Consider the following 17,744-nt stretch of genomic DNA (forward strand, 5'->3'; position numbering starts at 1 on the left):
GCTGTCTCAGTCCCCAATCCACCTGGTCCTGCTGCAGATCCAGTCTCTGCTGTTCTGCCTGTGGCTATGGAACCCTGACCTGTTCACCGGTCATGCTACCTTGTCCTGGATCTGCTGTTTCGACTCTATCTCTCTCTCTCTCTTTACTTACATTTACATTTACATTTTCGTCATTTAGCAGACGCTCTTATCCAGAGCGACTTACAAATTGGTGCATTCACCTTATGATAGCCAGTGGGACAACCACTTTACAATATATATATATAAATAAAAACAAAAAAACTTTTTTGGTGGGGGGGTAGAAGGATTTATTTTATCCTATCCCAGGTATTCCTTAAAGAGGTGGGGTTTCAAGTGTCTCCGGAAAAATGGTGAGTGACTCCGCTGTCCTGGCGTCGTGAGGGAGCTTGTTCCACCATTGGGGTGCCAGAGCAGCGAACAGTTTTGCCCTCATTTGGGTGTAGGGACTGATCAGAGCCTGAAGGTACGGAGGTGCCGTTCCCCTCACAGCTCCGTAGGCAAGCACCATGGTCTTGTAGCAGATGCAGGCTTCAACTGGAAGCCAGTGGAGTGTGCGGAGGAGCGGGGTGACATGAGAGAACTTGGGAAGGTTGAACACCAGACGGGCTGCAGCGTTCTGGATGAGTTGTAGGGGTTTCATGGCACAGGCAAGGAGCCCAGCCAACAGCGAGTTGCAGTAATCCAGACGGGAGATGACAAGTGCCTGGATTAGGACCTGTGCCGCTTCCTGTGTAAGGTAGGGTCGTACTCTGCGAATGTTGTAGAGCATTAACCTACAGGATCGGGTCACCGCTTTGATGTTAGCGGAGAACGACAGGGTGTTGTCCAGGGTCACGCCAAGGTTCTTTGCACTCTGGGAGGAGGACACATTGGAGTTGTCAACCGTGATGGCGAGATCATGGAGGAAGAGCAGCTCCGTCTTGCCGAGGTTCAGCTTGAGGGGGTGATCCGTCATCCACACTGATATGTCTGCCAGACATGCAGAGATGCGATTCGCCACCTGGTTATCAGAAGGGGGAAAGGAGAAGATTAATTGTGTGTTGTCTGCGTAGCAATGATAGGAGAGACCATGTGAGGATATGACAGAGCCAAGTGACTTGGTGTATAGAGAGAATAGGAGAGGGCCTAGAACTGAGCCCTGGGGGACACCAGTGGTGAGAGCACGTGGTGCGGAGACAGATTCTCGCCACGCCACCTGGTAGGAGCGACCTGTGAGGTAGGATGCAATCCAAGAGTGAGCTGCGCCGGAGATGCCCAACTCGGAGAGGGTGGAGAGGAGGATCTGATGGTTCACAGTATCAAAGGCAGCAGATAGGTCTAGAAGGACGAGAGCAGAGGAGAGAGAGTTAGCTTTAGCAGTGCGGAGAGCCTCTGTGACACAGAGAAGAGCAGTCTCAGTTGAATGACCCGTCTTGAAACCTGACTGGTTTGGATCAAGAAGGTCATTCTGAGAGAGATAGCAAGAGAGTTGGCTAAAGACAGCACGCTCAAGAGTTTTGGAGAGAAAAGAAAGAAGGGATACTGGTCTGTAGTTGTTGACATCGGAGGGATCGAGTGTAGGTTTTTTGAGAAGGGGTGCAACTCTTGAGAAGGTGTGCTCTCTTGAAGACGGAAGGGACATAGCCAGTGGTCAAGGATGAGTTGATGATCGAGGTGAGGTAAGGGAGAAGGTCTCCGGAAATGGTCTGGAGAAGAGAGGAGGGGATAGGGTCAAGCGGGCAGGTTGTTGGGCGGCCGGCCGTCACAAGTCGCAAGATTTCATCTGGAGAGAGAGGGGAGAAAGAAGTCAAAGCATAGGGTAGGGCAGTGTGAGCAGGACCAGTGGTGTCATTTGACTTAATAAATGAGGATCGGATTTCGTCAACCTTATTTTCAAAATGGTTGACGAAGTCATCCACAGAGAGGGAGGAGGGAGGGGGAGGAGGAGGAGGATTCAGCAGGGAGGAGAAGGTGGCAAAGAGCTTCCTAGGGTTAGAGGCAGAGGCTTGAAATTTAGAGTGGTAGAAAGTGGCTTTAGCAGCAGAAACAGAGGAAGAAAATGTAGAGAGGAGGGAGTGAAAAGATGACAGGTCGGCAGGGATTCTAGTTTTCCTCCATTTCCGCTCAGCTGCCCGGAGCACTGTTCTGTGAGCTCGCAATGAGTCGTCAAGCCACGGAGCAGGAGTGGAGGACCGAGCCGGCCGGGAGGATAGGGGACATAGAGAGTCAAAAGATGCAGAAAGGGAGGAGAGGAGGGTTGAGGAGGCAGAATCAGGAGATTGGAGGGAGAAGGATTGAGCAGAGGGAAGAGATGATAGGATGGAAGAGGAGAGAGTAGCGGGAGAGAGAGAGCGAAGGTCGCGACGGCGCATTACCATCTGAGTAGGGGCAGAGTGAGTAGTGTTGGAGGAGAGCGAGAGAGAAAAGGATACAAAGTAGTGGTCGGAGACTTGGAGGGGAGTTGCAGTGAGATTAGTAGAAGAACAGCATCTAGTAAAGATGAGGTCAAGCGTATTGCCTGCCTTGTGAGTAGGGGGAGACGGTGAGAGGGTGAGGTCAAAAGAGGAGAGGAGTGGAAAGAAGGAGGCAGAGAGAAATGAGTCAAAGGTAGACGTAGGGAGGTTAAAGTCACCCAGAACTGTGAGGGGTGAGCCATCCTCAGGAAAGGAATTTATCAAGGCGTCAAGCTCATTGATGAACTCTCCAAGAGAACCTAGAGGGCGATAAATGATAAGGATGTTAAGCTTGAATGGGCTAGTGACTGTGACAGCATGGAATTCAAATCAGGAGATAGACAGATGGGTCAGGGGAGAAAAAGAGAATGTCCACTTGGGAGAGATGAGGATTCCTGTGCCGCCCCGCTGACCAGATGCTCTCGGGGTATGCGAGAACACATGGTCAGACGAGGAGAGAGCAGTAGGAGTAGCAGTGTTTTCTGTGGTAATCCATGTTTCTGTCAGCGCCAAGAAGTCGAGGGACTGGAGGGTAGCATAGGCTGAGATGAACTCTGCCTTGTTGGCCGCAGAACGGCAGTTCCAGAGGCTGCCAGAGACCTGGAACTCCACGTGGGTCGTGCGTGCAGGGACCACCAGGTTAGAGAGGCAGCAGCCACACGGTGTGAGGCGTTTGTATGGCCTGTGCGGAGAGGAGAGAACAGGGATAGACAGACACATAGTTGACAGGCTACAGAAAAGGCTACACTAATGCAAAGGAGATCGGAATGAAATTAACTAAACATCTGGGGAAGCGAGGCCTCCCTCACTAACCTTTCACTGAAACACTCAAATACAACTCTTCCAACTTCCACTTTAGAAATTATAATTGCTGTAATCTACAGTAGTTTAAGGTTTCCAGGAATAGACTAACTTAGTTTATTCAGCTAGCTAACTTGGTACAGTATTCTCCTGTGAAAACCGCCCAGGGCACCATATCCTATGACGCCATAGCTAACTAGCATGCTAGCATCCAATAACACACGGTTTAGCAACAATACTTGGTTACAACAAACTACCAATGGATCATTCATGTCCGTGTCTAGTTCCTTTCATAATGCAGAAGTAATTAAACGTTGGCTAGCTAGCACAAAGTCAGTCATGCTAGCTACACAAGTGGACTACACATCTCGAATGTTCAGAAAGTGAAGCTTACGTTGCAAAATTCTCATTGACTAAAATGATACAGTACTGCTAGCTGGTAATGTTGGCTAGCTAGCAGTGGCTGCGGTGTTGACTGTTTGAAAATGTAGCTGGCTAGCTAACCTCAATAGTTTCTCTATATTACGCCTTTGTCTTTGATACCAAGACAACTATGTAGCTAGCTAACTTTACACTAATCAAATCGTTCCGTTGAAATGTATTTAGTTGCTACAGTACTGCTAGCTGGTATAGTTGGCCAGCTAGCAGTGGCTGCGGTGTTGACTTAGTATGGAAAACGGCGTCGCTGCGAACTAATGTAGCTGGCTAACATTACACTAATCAAATCAAATAGTTCCGTTGTAATGTATTTGGTTGCTACAGTACTGCTAGCTGGTAAGGTTGGCTAGCTAGCAGTGGCTGCGGTGTTGACTGCTAGCTGGTAAAGTTGGCTATAACTACCTAAAATAACTACCTAGAGAAACGATCTACAATACCTACAATACCTACCTACAATAATTACAGGTACTCTTAAGCGTGAAATAACATTTGAAACCACTATCCACAGTTGCTAACAGTTACCAAATTACCAGTAGCTACCCGCTAGCTAGCTATCTTTATTGGTCCAGGTAGTGGGTTAGCTAGCTAGTCTCGTGCTTCACCGGGCTTAGCCGAATACACTACAATACTTACCTACAATAACTACCTACAATAACTACCTGGATAAACTACCTACAATACCTAACTACAATACCTACCTACAATCTAAATGCATGGTTTAAGCTTTACTCAACACATATAAAGAAGATGCCAAGCTTACCTCCCCGCTTAGAGGAACACAACCTCACCTGCTGTCTCGACCTCTGAATGCTCGGCTATGAAAAGCCAACGCACATTTACTCAATGTGTTGCACATTACAGCAGACACCGCAGTGCTGACCTGTTGCACCCTCTATAACCACTGTGATTATTATTTGAACCTGCTGCTAATCTATGAACGCTTGAACATCTTGAAGAAGGATCTGGCCTCAATGGCCATGTACTCTTATAATCCCCACCCGGCAAAGCCAGAAGAGGACTGACCACCCCTCAGAGCCTGGTTCCTCTCTAGGTTTCTTCCTAGGTTCCAGACTTTCTAGGCAGTTTTTCCTAGCCACTGTGATTCTACATCTTCATTGCTTGCTCTCTGGGCTCTTAGGTACTTTGTGACAACTGCTGATATAAAAAGGGCTTAATAAATACATTTGATTGATTGATAATACAAATTGCCCTGAGACCACGTTGTCCTGTCAGTATAGCCATATCTGAAATACACAGAATTCAGATTGTATTTCGTCATAGATAAGGCTATATCTAACAGATCAGAGACTTGTAGAGTGACCACCACGATGCAGTCATTTCTAAAGTAAAATGTTCTGAAATTTGTCTTGCCATGCATTTTCTTTTACCTTTTTTGTTCGCAAATGTAATAAATCTGCTTCATTTATTGTTACAGAATAATTAGTAGTTTTCAGTTATTTGGTTATATAGGTTATTGTTATATCAGTGTCCCAACAGTATGGGACCAGGCATCGCATGGCCCCTAGGTGGCTGTCTAAGCATGAGGGAAATTGAACTCTAGGGTTCAGAAGTGGGTTATCCTTCAGTGTAGCTTGATGCACTTGATGCACTTTGACTTGGCGAATAAGCTTCTCTTAGAAATCACATTTCCTCATCAGTGTCTTGTGTTTGGCTGTTGTTCTTGAAATCACACTGTCTCAAGAATCCATGCCTGACTATAAAGTCTGGGCTGGGTTGAGGTGAAATACTGGTGTTTGAAATGAAATGGTTACAGTATTTCAATAACGTCTGGCAGAGGCAGATTTTGGAGGGAATATGCTAGTTACATTTGGACATGCAATTGTAATCTTGAGTCAAATCTTTACCATGTGTTTGTACAAGATGAGTTATAGAAATTTTTTCAATGTGTTGCACATTACAGCAGACACCGCAGTTTGAGATTGACATCTCTTTATAACAGTGAGATTAACATATTTTACTAAACCTACTTTACTGTTGTTCAGAGGCCATTGTAGTCTAAATTCTCCAGGCAAACCCTGTGTCCTTAGCAGAATTATAAAGGCGGTTCTGATATCCGGCTCAGTCATTTCTGATAATTTGTCAATGTAACATTTTCTGGATTGGTAAGCAGCCAGAGATTACACATGTTGGCTGGATCCATATGTTTGCCAAGCAAGAGCAGGCGGCTTTTACATAATTTTTGTTGGCCTGTTTTCTGCAAAATGCCTGATATGATACATTCGATCACATATTGAATGCCTCAACAAATCAGTCATTGTTCAGATTGAGTGCAACAAATCATTGCAAACTAATTTAAAAGTCAGTTGGCGAGAATGGGGAGGGAGACCCTTTCCAAGTTTCTCTGGAGTTTCAAAATGTTGAACAAATATTGTGCAGGAGAAAAAACATTGGATGCTGTCCTGCAGACATTTTGGCCCAATGATCAAGAGGGTCTGTACTTACCCAGAGTACAAAACTTAGACTGTACATTTTTTAAACAAACTCCCCTGACCTGGCCTTATAGGGTGCCAACTCTACATGCATTCCCCCACAGTGACGGGCATGATGTCTACTGTCTGTTTTATTGTCCATGTGTTTATTGACTTCAAGCTGAAAAACAAAGCAGACCCAACTTTGTCTGAGACCTTTCCCTGATTGACATATGTAGCAAGTACTATTATCAAGTTTGTTTCTTTATTTGATCTCCTTGCTTGGAGAGCAAGGTAGCAACAGTGTTCTTTTTCCCTTTGACTATGGAATATATTTGCTGTACATTCTAGACTGTTGAAGTGTGTCTGCTGTGACACAGAGGTGGAGCCTTTATGAGCCTATATTTCACCTGCCAAACCTCTTCCCTCAAGGCACCAGCTGCTAATGTAGCCAGGGTGAAGAAGAACTAGCTGGCTGACAATTGAATGCTGTGGATAAGGGACCTCAAATACAGTTTTTGTAAGGTTTATTTTATGCTCCCTGAAGGTAAATACGGGGTCCATTTAGTGCGCAGGGATTTTCTGTGCTGTGCGTTTGGCACTACCTAGACACTACGAGGTCACAGTGTGCTTTTGTATGCAAGGCCACAGTCAGCTCCATCTAGACCCAGACAGATGATGTCATATTGCAGGGCCAGGGGGTGGGATTGTCTCTGGCCTGATTGTCTGGTCTGGGTGTCATCCTCCCAGGCTTCAGTCTGACCTACTCCAAGCTTTCCCGAAGAAAGGTCTGGTCAGATTGATTGGACAGTTAGCAATGCTTCAGCAGAGTTCCAAATGATAAATCACCAGTCCAGACCTGGGTTCAAAAAGTATTTGAAATCATTTCAAATACTTTAGCTGTGCATGATTAAGCTTTCCTGTTGCAATGTAAGCAATAAAGAACTCCCAAAAGTGCAAACCCTGCCTAACTGGCACTCCAGGCAGGCTAAAGTAAACTCTCAAAGTATTTGAAAGATTTCAAATAATTTTGACCCAGGTCTATACCAGTCTTAAAGCCTGGCATTATTCATTTGGTGTTTTAGGTGATCGGCTATTTGAATACTAAATGACATAATCTTCTAAAAGAGTAGGCCTAGTTGTTTTAGCTTTAGGGATCGTGTAGTTTGTGATCATGTACAGTATATGCCAAATAAATACATAGAAGACTGAGTGAATGCTGTGCTGAATTTCACACAGTTTACACTTTTTGGACTATTCCGTTGGTTCCATTGTACCAGGCCAATTAAATCAAGCACAGATTGATTATTTGAAGTATTTGACATAATGTATTTTACCCAGGTCTGGTACACATTATATAGCACAATATTACGCTGATTATTTCAAGTCCATTACTAATGTGGCCTTCAACAACGTTTCCTCTCTACAATGTTTATAACAGCCATTTTCATTTTTGAGGTCAGTCTTAACACACACACAACCACACTGTTTCTCCTACTTGCGGTGCTGCGAATAACAGTGCCTTGTCTTTCTAAAGGTCACTGACTTACGTAAAACATACACAATAAACATTCCAGAGGTAGGCCTAATTATGAAGGATTAAATTATATAGCATTGTCATTTTTGGACCTTCATAACACCTGTCAAACCATTAATTGTGTCTAAATGCCCGGCTGAAAGTTTATGCTAGAAAGCCGAATGTTCAATTCTTTCAATTCCTGTAAATTCAGCCAGGAACGATGACCCAATTGTCACTGTCTCCCTCCATCTCACTATGTTTCACTGGTCGGTCCGGGAAGGGCTCGCTGCTACGTCACTGGGTACATTTGTTTTCTGGCTGCCAAAACAAAGTTTGGACAAAGTTTGCTGACATGAAAAAAGCAACGTCTCATTACACCCAAACGAGGGCATTGCGTTCATCCACCTCTGGCCTGCTGGCCCCCCTACCTCTGCGGAAGCACAGTTCCCGCTCAGCCCAGTCAAAACTGTTCACTGCTCTGGCACCCCAATGGTGGAACAAGCTCCCTCACGACACCAGGACAGCAGAGTCACTCACCACCTTCCGGAGACACTTGAAACCCCACCTCTTTAAGGAATACCTGGGATTGGATAAAGTAATCCTTCTACCCCCCCCTTACCCCACCCCCCCCCCAAAAAAAAAATATATAATATATATATAACATTTTGTAAAGTGGTTGTCCCACTGGCTATCATAAGGTGAATGCACCAATTTGTAAGTCGCTCTGGATAAGAGCGTCTGCTAAATGATGAAAATGAAAATGTAAATGTAAAAATTCCATGGCAGCAGCAGGAGCATAGAGAGCAGGCCTCTTTCTTGGATTTATGCTAAATGACGTGCTTCACACAGAGATAGCTAGGCGTTACTCCACCATTTCCTTAACTGGGAGGGGAGGGGAGGGGAGGGGAGGGGAGGGGGAGGGAGGGGAGGGGAGGGGAGGGGAGGGAAAACCACACAGCCGTGCACCTCTTGACATTCATGTCTACAGATCCCCAAACAATTAGTTGTTATTCAAAATCCAAGTGTCCTGGGACTGGGAGAGAACAAAGAAATATCACTACTGACTGCTCATATGTACTGACTCTTGAGGCAATGAGTTTGTCTGAGGAGGAGGAGGACATTTTTTCACGAGCTTGTTGCCTACATTACACCCAAACACACCAATAACACCATCACCCAACATGTCCAGTTCCATCTCATAATGTTATATAATTCATCTAAATCTTGCATGATAGTCCATGTCCTCCTCCTTGTAGGCTAATACTGTGCAGGTTTGATGGATCCATTTTATATTGCCACAACATTTTCCTTCTCCTTTGATGTGTGATGACAGAACTGGTAACTATGTGGCAGAACTGACATGGGTGTGCTTGTTGCTATATTTAAATGCTAGCCCTGACAAGGCTCTGTTGTCAATCGTAGACCTGGCACTCCATGTCTCATGGTCATCCTTCATTCTATCATAACCAACACCAAAACATTCCATTGATGTAACTCTAAAGATAACAGTTTGATTCTTCAGGCCAGTGTCACTGGAAAAAGCCAATTGTTTAAAAATGGTGTCAGCAGCAACTGTGTCTTTATGACACACCACTGAGAGACCAATAGGTCAGTGTCTATTATATAATCATGCTGGTTGGCACATATATCCAATATATTAAAGTATACAAACATGTTAAGGGGAATAAAGTATTTCTCTCTAAAAATTTTTTATCATAACAAGTAATTCAAACAACTGTCTAAATAAAGTATATTGTGGTACTACCACTGCAAATCAGTCAAGATTGAAGACCACCAACAAGACCTTGAGGGTAAACCTTGACACAGACATGGGTCTATAGCTTTCTGGTGACCTCCTATGCCTTCTTGAGCTTACACAGACTCTTTGAAGGAGCTCGCTGTGCATTTTAGACACTCAATCACAATGTCTGACAACCCTACTAGACTGTGTTGAGGTATTTTTGAAGGCTTTGAAATTGGGGCATATAACTGAGTGATCAGGTTTTAAAGGCATATGAAATTGGCTTTTCTTCAAGATTGATTGTTTTGTATGCATTTGACCATGCTGCATGGACATCCTGCCAATCTTTTGAAAATGTTTAATGAAGCAACAAAGACTGTGGCTGGCAGGGAATGAATGCACCTTGCTTTTCATAACCTACATACTAACATAAATCCCAAGAGCATGTAAAATGTAACTCAAAAGGGCAAAATGCTTGTGTGTCCACTCAGGTGCCTACAGTTAGAGTTCCAGAACTCTCTGGAACCTATTCCTGAACCTAATCACAGTCACCATGCTGATCCAAACTGGACTAGGTCGACCTGGCGGTATGTCTTGATTTACAGAATACAAACTCCACTGAATCCAGAGTGCTGATTCTGCTTTTTGGTATTGTACCGAATTCTGCGATATACCCTGTGTTTTCATCCTTTCACATACCATTAACGCCGAAGTTTACACAGACAATCTGTCAGTGAATTATATAAGGTTTTTATGAGTAACGGCTGTACAATTTGGTGTTTAGATCAGGGCTGTTCAATGTCACTCCTGGAGGGCCGAAACACTTGTTTTCATCTTCTAATAAGGGACTAATTCTGACCTACACTCTTAGAAAAAAGGGTTATTCGGCTGTCTCCATAGCGGAACCCTTTTTGGTTCCAGGTAGGACTCTTTTGGGTTACATAGAACCAAAAAGGGTTCTTCAAAGGGTTATTCTATGGGGACAGCCGAAGAACCCTTTTAGGTTCTAGATAGCACCTTTTCTCTAAGTTTGTAGGACACCAGGTGAGTGCAATTGACCTCCAGGACCGGAATTGGACATTCCTGGTTAAGGTAGTAACCTCAAGTATCTGAAACTTCACCAGAAAGATCCCTCTTACAGGTTCCAAACATCTTGTGCAGACCTAAGGTAAAGAGGGAACAGATATTCCACAACAGCTTTACTGTAATGTGGTTTCTAAACACCGTGGCTGTGTGGAATAGAAAGGAAAAGGGGGATGACGTATATGCAGGCTGTGTTGCCATGCTCCTGTACAGACTGTATACCTGTTTTTATGATACCAACAATCTTCTTTCTCAAGCTTGCTTTATTGAATTTGAGGTCCCACATACACTCACTACTCTCTCACACTGTCCGGCCTATTCCTTTTGCCAGGTCATTAAAAAGGGAAAGTCTATGTCCATATACCATAAATACTCAATATAAAAATAGAAATTTATTTTCATTTCCTATTCATTTTTTCATTGTATGATCTGGCTACTCCTTGTTCCATGAGTGTGTCACATTCCTCTCATACCAACATGATGTCAAGATTAGCCAATGAAGCCAAAGTTGAGGGAATGTCGATAATGTCACCACACAGTTGACTAGCATAGGTCTAGTTAGTACTTACAGCAGGCATCAGTACAGTTGTACATGAATGATTTATTCAAAACAGGATGCTTTTCAGGAAGTCTATTATATTTTACTGACAAAATGATGGGTTTTCATTTGCAAGAAAAATGTACACTTATTCCAGTTTGCATTTAGGCCAATTTGACTGAAATCCATTCAACTCTCCACTATAACTGGGCTAAACAAATAAGACTGAGATCCTGAGCTTTCCCTATCCACTCAATGTGAGAGAAAGACTCATTGGAATGCCTAAGTTAAAGAGTGCTGGTCATTCTGTACACAGACCATGTTTCTCCTGGGACATGGCATGGAGGCAGAGCAGTGTTTCCCAAACTCGGTCCTGGGGCCCACCCTGGGTGCACGTTTTGTTTTTTGCCCTAGCACTACACAGCTGATTCAAAAAATCAAATCTTGAATCAGCTGTGTAATGCTAGGACCAAGTTTGGGAAACCCTGGGGTAGAGAATGGATGGAGCCTCCACAAAGTAAAGACGTTTCCATAGGATTCTATGGCATACATCCAGGTTATTTCCTGACTGTGGCACATTCATTATTCATTCCACCATACATTCAGAGGTTTGGGTGGTCAATGGTTAGACTATGATGGTTTTTTTTTCTCCATGTTATTGAAACTAAAGTACAGTATAGTGCCTCATGTATACAGTACACACAGTCTTCTAGAGAAACATAATATGCAATTGTAACTGTTTGACATGCCAACTGTATGTGTAACTATATATGGTATCAAAACCTTTTGATTTAGTCCCTAACCACTGATTTAATCAGAGTGCTCCCACTGGATAGTTACCTCTCCTTTGCCATATACAGTTTAAGTGTTCCACTGATGATGCCAGTGTCTTGGCGATCTTTTTGACCTCACGCTGCCGGTAGAGCTTTGCCAGTTGGTGCCGTGTAGTGTACCTTGGCAGTGCCATGGCAGTCTAGAAGTATAGTATATTACAAATGGCAGATGTTCTAGGAACCTTCCTTCCTAGAAACCACCAGGACAGCTGGAGACGAATGCTGATGCCGCAGTGTCAGGGACTTTCAAAATAGGACCGTTAATGCTTAATATGCATTCTTTTCTCTTTTCATTCCCAAAGGCATTCTGATTATTTATTTAAACATTTTAGTCTGTTTTATTGAAACAACCTGGGGATGGCTGGGGAGGTAGAGGGCTAGCCAAAGCATGTGTTCTACGATTACAAACAGCTCTTTAGGCAGACCTAAGCACTCAAATTAAATATAGGTCAAATAAACATGTCCCAAACCCCAAACGAATTGGAGGGTTTTTTATAACCGTTTTCTCCCCTGAATAATCTGTTCCTTCTTTTGATGGAAAAATCTCATTGTATAGTTAATGTAAATAGAATGATGAACCACACATTTTAATAGAAACCAATCTTAATTATTCAGGGGTACTCTTTTTCCAAGTAATATTAGCAATACATCTTAACAAGAAAATACGGCAATGTTGAACAATTATATAGAAACAGAAGATAACTCATGAAATACAGTATATATTACATTTTAGTCATTTAGCAGACGCTCTTATCCAGAGCGACTTACAGGAGCAATTAGGATTAAGTGCCTTGCTCAAGGGCACATCGACAGATTTTTCACCTAGTCGACTCTGGGATTAGAACCAGTGACCTTTCGGTTACTGGCACAACGCTCTTAACCACTAAGCTACCTGCCGCCCCGTAATAATTGAATTATTACTGGAAAATCTTGTGTTTGTGTTTTTTACAGGACTGGCAGTGAGTTTACATAATGAGTGTATTGAGAAAGCTAAATTGCCTATCAAATTGTTTTCTGGCCCCTGGGACGGAACATCTCTGTGGGAGAAGAATAGGAAGAAGAAGAAGAGGGTGAAGAAGAAGAGGGAGAAGACAGGAGGGCTTGTGAGTGCGTCAGATATCCTGTGAGAGAGTTGGCCCAGTTAAATTTCCCTGCCACAGATGTCAAACGGTCTTGTTTGCAAAGCCTAGTGTTTAAGTGTGGATCTGCTGAGCTTCTCTTCTCCTAGCTGGCTGCTCTGCTTTGCTCTACTGGGCTAGAATCACTGATGAAGGTATGTACTGTCTGGGTCACTGTTACAGCTGCTTTTTCATGCTGCCTTTTTATTTATTGAATATAAATGAGATTATGTGATAACTATATGAGATCAATTAAGCAATAAGAAAGTTAATAGTATTTATTGATGTTATTAGATGTGTGAGAATGAATGGCTACTTGTTCAACAGACACATTTGTTTTAGTCAAATTGAATGAATATTATATTGATTGCAAATAGTTGTTTATAAGTACAGTTTGAGTAATACTTTTCATGATTACATTCTGTCTGTGCAATTGACATATTCATTCAATATGGTTGAACTATGGTTATTTGTCTCTATATTAGGGTCTAGCTACCGGTATCTATATTGTTTGCCCAACTACAGACAATACGTTAGGAATTGAAACAATTTTATTCTCTTTGTCTCCTGTGTAAACTTGATTCTGACTTCTAATCATTAAGTTGTTTATTAATTCTTAATTCCAGCTAACACTTTGCACAGGAATTAGAAAAATTACGAGGCAGTTAGCCGAGGGGTTGCTGTAGAGAAGCTTTCCCCCAACCATTCTTTTTAACATTTAACATTCTTGCCCTCAATGCCTCTGCTCTCCACAGAAGCCTACTAGAACCCTGTGCTGCCAGAGCCCTACCCAGAGACTAGAGAAGAGGGTCGAGATGGTTCCTGCTTGTGCTCAGCTCCTCTTCGCTGCCATCTTGTGGTCAATGCCTTACACTGGAGCTGCTGCTGTGCGGACCATATCCAAATCCAACCAGACCGACCTTCTCCACCTAACCAGACCTGGCTTCGATGCAGACCCTGACTCTGACTGGAGTAATCTGAATCTTACCAGCATCAACGTGCCTCGTAGCCGAAGGAGGCGAGCCATCTCTTCCAGAGAAATGAATTCCTTGTTGGATTATCACAACCGTGTCCGCTCCCAGGTCTTCCCTCAAGCTGCCAATATGGAGATCATGGTGAGGCCCCTGCATCTACTGAACCAGGGGAGGAAAACAAGGGACTGCTCCTCTGTCACATTCTATGGCTGGGCTTACTAACACTCAATCAAATCTGAAACATAACTGTGGTGTTTTTGCTCTACGCTAGAGTTAGATTTGACATTTTAGAATTCATTTTTTTTCTAAATGTTTAATTATGTATATTTATTGAATAAGTCAAACCTCACATAGGTAAGTACAGACATAATCAAACATAATGTGACAAAGAGTCGCTAGAAAGATAGGACCAGTGAATATCTGTAAAGCCTTCCTTATGCCAGGGACAGGGGCAGGGTGAATGTATTTTTATTTTTATTTAATCTTTGAAAAGTGTTGAACAGCTGCTCTCTCTCTCTTTCTCTCTCTCCATGCTTTAGGTGTGGGATGAGCAACTGGCTAAATCAGCAGATTCCTGGGCTTCCCGCTGCATATGGGATCATGGACCGTCACAGACCATGAGATATATGGGCCAGAACCTGTCCATCAACTCTGGCAGGTATTGTTGAACTGCCCCTATTCTTTCCATGTTTACAACGATTTTGTATTGCTGTTGTTTATGTGATTGTTGGAGATCTGGTGTGTTTTTTGTTCAACCATGACTGTTATAGGAACACTATCTAACGGTACAGTATATCTGGTAAAATATGAAGTAGGGTGGTATTTTAAGAAACATAAAACGCTGAAAGGTCTCTTCCTTCTCCTAGATACCAGTCAATCATTGAGCTGGTGAGGTCCTGGCAGGATGAGAAATACTCCTTCTCTTATCCCAACACATGCAGTGGACCAGTTTGTTCCCACTATACACAGGTGTGTAGCTTAGATATTGCACTAAATGCGAATGTACAGATGTAGGATCTTAATTTGAGCCAGTTTGCTACAGCAGGAAAATAATCCTGCAGCAACAGGAAATGTGAATTATTGTGTGGATTATAATTAATGGATATTTTTGTAGGGGTTGATACATTTTTTGTTAGGGCAAATCAAGTCTGAAATTTCTAAATGGAAATTACAAACTTTAAAAGCCTTTTAAAAAAACAAATATATCCAACAAAAGAGTGATCAAATTAAGATCCTACTTCTTTATTGTGATATGTACTATACATGGTCTTCTATTTACAGAAGATAAGTGCTTTGCTGGTACAGTTTATATTTGTATTAGTAAGAAATTGGGTGACTGTGTGTGAGAACTGTCTGTGATTGATCATGTTGACCATGAGAACTACACATTACATCAACAAATTTCAGATGGTCTGGGCCAATACCAATAGGATGGGATGTGCCATCAACAAATGCTCAAACATGAACGTGTACGGGAGCTCTTGGAGGACAGCAGTGTTCCTGGTTTGCAACTACTCTATCAAGTAAGTACACACATCTCTGTTCATGGCAAGAGCAAGCCATCTTGTTATAATGAACACATATACATTTACAGTACATACCCAATATTGATTAATACATTCCTTTTTTATTGTATGAGCTAGACTCATCAGAGCCTTATATTTAATGTAATATCCTTTATAATGACAGGAAACAAACAAGCAAACAAGATTAGCAGTTAACCATGTTTTATTGCTCTTCCAGAGGGAACTGGGTTGGAGAGGCTCCCTATAAGAGTGGCAAACCGTGCTCTGCCTGTCCATCAAAATATGGAGGTTCATGTAACAGAAACCAGTGTTCCTTCAGTGGTTCAAAAGCCAAAGCCAAGAAAAGAAAAAGGTATTAAAAACACATCAGTCATACTTTCCCTGTTATAATGGAAGGCTTTTAAGAATGAATTGCTTCTGGTGAACTATTCCATTCCATTTATCTCATCAACAAACAACAACTGCAAGAGAGGGTAAGTGTGAGAGGTGAAGGATTTCTAAATTTAAAAAACTAAACAAAGCACAAGACCTGCTTTTACAAAGTCGGAAACAACAAAAATTACAACAACAAAAAAATCTGCGATTCAATTATAGTACCACTATTTTTGTGTTTTATCATAAACGAATGTTTGATCCATCCACTGAATGTTTGGGAAATAATGTTTTCCCCCCCTTGGTCATGATGATGTCGATTCTCCCCTCCGCATGGAAATAAGCCTAATTATAAGCCTAATGAACTTAAATCTATGTAAACTATTGGGTTGCAAAGCTCCATTTGGGGCCAGGACATACAGAAAGAACCAAGCTACCAAAAACCAGACAGGACTTCTGTTGTATTCATTTCATTATATCCCTTTTTTGAAAATGTTGAGAAGATGAGTGCAATGTACATTATATATACAAAAGTATGTGGACAACCCTTCAAATCAGTGGAGTCAGCTATTTCAGCCACACCTATTGCTGACAGGCGTATAAAATCGAGCACACAGCCATTTAATCTCCATAGACAAACATTGGCAGTAGAATGGCCTTACTGAAGAGCTCAGTGACTTTCACCGTGGCACCGTCATAGGATGCCACCTTTCCAACAAGTCAGGTCTTCAAATTTCTCCCCTGCTAGAGCTGCCCAGGTCAACTGTAATGATGTTTGGATCTCGGTAGTGAGTGTTGCAACCGAGGACAGATGACGCGGTACGCGCTTCAGCACTTGGCGGTCCCGTTCTGGGAGCTTGTGAAGTCTAGGAGCAACAATGACTCAGCCACGAAGTGGTAGACCACACAAAGAAAGTTGGTTGCAATTTCAATTTAATCCTCCAGAAATGACAGAACAAATAATGCAACATATATTGTGGTTAAACTCGAATATAGTAATTGATAAAAAACCATTCTTTTTTTATAAAAAAAAAAGAAAAAGTATAATCTTCGTAATTTATATCATAGGTAGGACTGGTGCAGTTATGTTGCAAATGCAGCTAACAAAAACATATGGAAATGTCTGCTCTACCCAAAATTACAACCAAATAATTGCAACATTACCGCAAAAATGGAAGAGGAAAGTGGAAGGGGGAAAAAGTAAGTAACTTGTCTGTCGGCCCTGCATTAAAGATCATAATTGGTTAAAGAAAATTGTGATAAATAAAAAAGTATACCAGTTTCATTTAAGGACGAAAGGATTGACAGCCGTCCCATATAGATTGCGAAATAGTTGGGAAGAGATTTTTGACGTACCGATTCCATGGCATAGTGTTTATGAACTGATAGGCAAAACGACACCGGATTCAAAACTTAGAATTTTTATATAGATACAATCTTCCCAGCTCTGCAGACTTTGCTATGAAGAGACAGAATCATTAGATCATTTGTTTTGGTACTGTCCATTTGTAGCTTGTTTTTCGACACAGGTCAGGAATGGCTGAAGGATTGCAATATTTACCTGGAGCTAACACTGCAGATAGCACTACTGGGTGATCTAAAAAGTATATATAATAATACTTTTAGCAAAAATGTTTATTTTCAATTTACAATCTGTAGAAACAATGAGAATAGAAGGGTTCAGAACTTTTGTAAAACATCACAGTACAGTTGAAAAATATATGGCAAATAGAAATCCAATATGGATGGTGTTAAGAGATAGATGGGAGGTGTTGAATGGAGCTGAAGGATGGGACTAATCACAACTAACAACAACTAATAACAGCAAGATAACTAATGTAAAGCATACTGTGTCCATAATAAGTATATAGGTTATTGGTTGAGAGTTTTCGTGAAAGAGCACAGTTAGAAAGATATTG

General features: G+C 42.2%; 1 protein-coding gene across 1 annotated transcript; it reads left to right on the forward strand.

Moving 5' to 3' along the window:
• The first annotated feature begins 12,836 nt into the window (after positions 1 to 12,836).
• On the forward strand, positions 12,837 to 16,404 carry r3hdml (R3H domain containing-like). Its single transcript, XM_041845047.1, has 6 exons — positions 12,837 to 13,108; positions 13,709 to 14,068; positions 14,467 to 14,585; positions 14,794 to 14,896; positions 15,335 to 15,450; positions 15,671 to 16,404. Exons 1-6 carry the CDS (start codon positions 13,103 to 13,105, stop codon positions 15,810 to 15,812), a joined length of 846 nt encoding a protein of 281 aa, XP_041700981.1. The 5' UTR covers positions 12,837 to 13,102; the 3' UTR covers positions 15,813 to 16,404.
• The last annotated feature ends 1,340 nt before the right edge of the window (positions 16,405 to 17,744 follow it).

The sequence above is a fragment of the Coregonus clupeaformis genome, chromosome 24 (assembly GCF_020615455.1).
Source record: "Coregonus clupeaformis isolate EN_2021a chromosome 24, ASM2061545v1, whole genome shotgun sequence".
NCBI classification, from domain to species: domain Eukaryota; kingdom Metazoa; phylum Chordata; class Actinopteri; order Salmoniformes; family Salmonidae; genus Coregonus; species Coregonus clupeaformis.

Coding starts and splice junctions, on each gene's coding strand:
- r3hdml (XM_041845047.1), top strand. Junction 14,069..14,466: donor CTGCCAATATGGAGATCATG/GTGAGGCCCCTG, acceptor TCCATGCTTTAG/GTGTGGGATGAGCAACTGGC. Junction 14,586..14,793: donor CTGTCCATCAACTCTGGCAG/GTATTGTTGAAC, acceptor TCCTTCTCCTAG/ATACCAGTCAATCATTGAGC.